A 3,774-nucleotide genomic window follows, 5' to 3' on the forward strand; every position below is an offset into this window, starting at 1 on the left:
GAGAACTTCAGCAGAAGAGGATGTCACAGAAGAACTGATGGGCCACATTGGACTGACAGAGGGGCAATTGGAATGTGCATCCACATGAAACACTACTTAGATATGTATCTCCCTAATACATTGAAAGGGTGCATCATAAGAATAGTAAAATAGAAAAAAGAAACTTTTATTTTTGTCTGTTTGTTATGGAGATAATAATACCTGCTAACAAATAATCTTAATCCTAAACTTTCTAAACAAACCAATGATTCACATTTTGTAAATAATTTTTATTCAAAATTTATTTTTCCAGATTTTGAAAAATAACATATCATTGAGCTCTCTTCCCAACCACATATTTAAATACTTTTTTTATCTATTAGAAAAAAGTTAACATTTTAGTGTTATTTTTATAAACAGATTTGTATGCTATTCTATATATTTTTACAACTCTTTTAAATGTATAAGTGACTGAATGATTATTTTTCTCTTATAGTTGTAAAATAAGCCAAAGTTAATATATAGCTTATCTATTCTAGGACTCTTTAGATAATTCTAATTAGAAATATTTACCAAAAATACCAGTCTTTAGCAGTCATATTTAAAGAATCTGGAAAGGTATGTGCACTTTTGAAAGAGAAAACTTTAAATTAAAGTACTGATGTATAATTTCTATGCTGACAAATAATACTTTTTTCTCACTTAGAAATTAAAACAGGTTCCCAGTTTTAGAAATAGGCAAGAAGGCTAATTCTGTACCATTTTTAACTCATGTCATCAAAGTGGGCAAATCTTGAAATGATTATTCTATCATTTTCCTGAATAGAGCATTCTTTTTATAATTCTGCTTAATGCCTCTTTTATCTGCTTGTTTTTAAGACTATAGATAATAGGATTTAGGAAAGGAGGGGCTATACAATAGAACACAGAAATAATCATGTCCTGAAATGAGTTGGATTTGGAGATTGGATTCATGTACACAGCAGAGCCTGTGATGGCAAAGATTGTTACCACAACAATATGAGGGACACAGGTGGAAAAGGCCTTTCCTCTCTCTCCCCCAATTGGAATCTTGAACACAGTGGAAAATATGCGAATATAAGACATAATGATTAAAAAAAAGCAGCCACCTGCAATTACTAGTGCAGAGACAAAAATTTCAATCTCATTGCTGGAGGTGTCAGAGCAGGAGAGCTTCAAAAGAGAGGGTATGTCACAGAAGAACAGGTGAACCACGTTGGACTGACAAAAGATCAACCAGAATGTGTTGCCCATGTGAAATCCTGAGTAGATAACACCACTGAGTATGGAGATCAGTGTCATCTGGACACAAACGCGACGGTTCATGATCACAGGGTAGTGGAGAGGATGGCAGACGGCCACATAGCGGTCATAGGCCATAATAGTGAGGAACAGCATCTCGGCAAAAGCACACAAAACCACAAGGAAGATCTGAGCTGCACATCCAACCATGGAAATTACCCTGTTGTCAAGCAGGAAGATGACACATGCTTTGGGTACAGTAACAGAAATGTAGCATGTATCCAGGACAGATAGATTCCTAAGGAAGAAATACATGGGGGTGTGAAGACTCTTGTCAAAAGTGGTTACTGTGACAATGAGAAAGTTCTCCATTAGGGTTGCCAAGTACGTCAGTAGGAATAACATGGAGTGCAAAACTCTGAGCTCCCACACATCAGAAAATCTTGTAAGCAGGAATTCAGTCACTGTGGTAGAATTAGGCATCTTTGGGTACTTTGCTTTGGACAGGAGAGACAAATGCAAATAATTTTGGAAAAAAGTGGAGAGCATGAAACATGAGGGAAAAATTAGCCTCAGTATGTTCCTTTTCTAACGTTTATACAATTTTATCTTCTCTAGTTGGTATTGCTTAGTACAAAATAATATCATACTTTCTTCTGATCCCTTTTTCTTATTACTTGTACAGTTTATTTCCAAGGTAGTGGTATAGAATATAATCTAATGTACATATTGCAGAAATTTCTATTAGTCACCTCTGCCTTCCTCAGAGCATGATCCCCTCCTGCAAACAGATGCCTGTGCCTGTACCAATCACCCTGCTCATCTACCACTGTAGGTGAGAAACTGCACCACTGACTTGTTGACCAATTACCTGCACACCTGAGCTGAAACTATACAAGAAAAGGAAATGGAATCCTGGGCTCATATATTTAGTCACACCTCTAACCACCTGGTGACAGGACCTTAGTGCTCAAAAGTGTCAATAATCAAACTAGACCACTCAAGCAGCCTATTTGGGCATATCGAAACAAAACAAGAAGATAGGATACAGTAAGCAAAAATAAAAGAAATAAATACAATAACTTATTGATGGCTTGGAGACAACAGTCAATATCAAATCACAAAAAGAGGCAGACCACATGGTTTCAGCAATGTCCTAAATCAAAGAATCAAGAAATCTTCTGGATAAAGAGAACTTCTTGGAACTATCAGAGGTAGAATGCAAAAGATTAGTATAAATAAATCTTCAAGAGATCAGAATGGAGATCAGGCAAAACGCAGAACACACCAAGGATTGCACAGATATAGCATTAGAGGAACTTAAGAAGATTAGAGACAAGCATAAAATCAAATTTAATAGGCTGCAAGAATCCATGGAGAGACAGGAAACAGAAATTCAGAAGATTAGCAATAAAATTTCAGAATTAGCCAACTCAACAGAAAGTCATAGGAGCAGAATTGAGCCAATGGAAGTCAGAATTAGTGAGATTGAAGATAAAGCAATTGACACCAACATATCTGAGGAAAAATCAAATAAAATAATTAAAAAAAAATGAAGAAACCCTAAAAATTATGCAGGACTCCATCAAGAGATATAGCCTATGAGTGATTGGAGTACAGAACAGGTGGCATAACAGAAAATACAGAGAAAATTGTTGAAGATTTGTCAGCAGAAAACTTCCCCGATATCTTTAAAGATGAGAAGACACCTATCCAAGATTCTCACCGAACCTCACACAATGTAGATCCCAAAAGAAAGTCACAAAGATAATTATAATCAAACTTGTCAAAACCAAAGATGAGAGAATATTGAGAGCAGAATAGGGGTAAATGAAAATTCATCTACAAAGGAGAGTCAATAAAACTAAGCTGGACTACTCAGCGGAAACTGTGCACGCAAGAAGCAATGGGATGAACCATATAAAGCCTTTAAGGAGAAAAATTGCCAGCCATGAATTATACATCCAGCAAAACTGTCTCTAAAAAATGAAGGTGAAATTAGGACATTTCCAGACAGAAAGTAGTTTAGGGAATTTGCAAAAACCAAACCAAAATTAAAAGAAATACTAAAGGGAGTCCTCCAGTTAGAAAATCAATAACATCAAATAACAGCCAAGGCTAGAGCACAGGACAAAGCAACTAGATATCAACCCAGATAGGAAAATCATAAAAATAAATCAAAGCTAAAACACTCAAAATAGGGAAACAGAGAAGTCACTATGTAAAAGATGACATTAAATCAAAAAAGAAACTAAAAAATGAAGTCATAGATCTTTCATATGGAGAGGAAGCCAAGGCGATATAAAGAAATAAAAAATCGGTTTAAACTTAGAAAAATCGGGGTAAATATTAAGGTAATGCAAAGGAGACTAACAATCATACTCATCAAAATAAACAAAAAGACTCAGCAAATAGAAAAGCATCAAAAATGAAAAAGAGGAAAAGGCAATATATAAAGAAAAACTACCCAGCACAGAAAATTAAGCAGAAAAAGAAATTTCAACAACATACCAAAAAAAAAAAAGACATCAA

At 35.1% G+C, this 3,774-nt stretch overlaps 1 protein-coding gene across 1 annotated transcript; it reads right to left on the reverse strand.

Annotated features, from left to right (window-relative positions):
- Window positions 1-789: 789 nt before the first annotated feature.
- LOC100660442 (olfactory receptor 14C36-like) lies at window positions 790-2,228 on the reverse strand. The gene has a single exon (XM_003404951.2). The coding sequence runs from the start codon at window positions 1,789-1,791 to the stop codon at window positions 790-792; it is 1,002 nt and encodes a 333-aa protein (XP_003404999.2). The 5' UTR covers window positions 1,792-2,228.
- Between the last annotated feature and the right edge of the window lie 1,546 nt (window positions 2,229-3,774).

Source organism: Loxodonta africana, chromosome 2 (assembly GCF_030014295.1).
Source record: "Loxodonta africana isolate mLoxAfr1 chromosome 2, mLoxAfr1.hap2, whole genome shotgun sequence".
Lineage (NCBI taxonomy): Eukaryota > Metazoa > Chordata > Mammalia > Proboscidea > Elephantidae > Loxodonta > Loxodonta africana.

Coding starts and splice junctions, on each gene's coding strand:
- LOC100660442 (XM_003404951.2), bottom strand. CDS start 1,791: ATGCTCTCCACTTTTTTCCAAAATTATTTGCATTTGTCTCTCCTGTCC.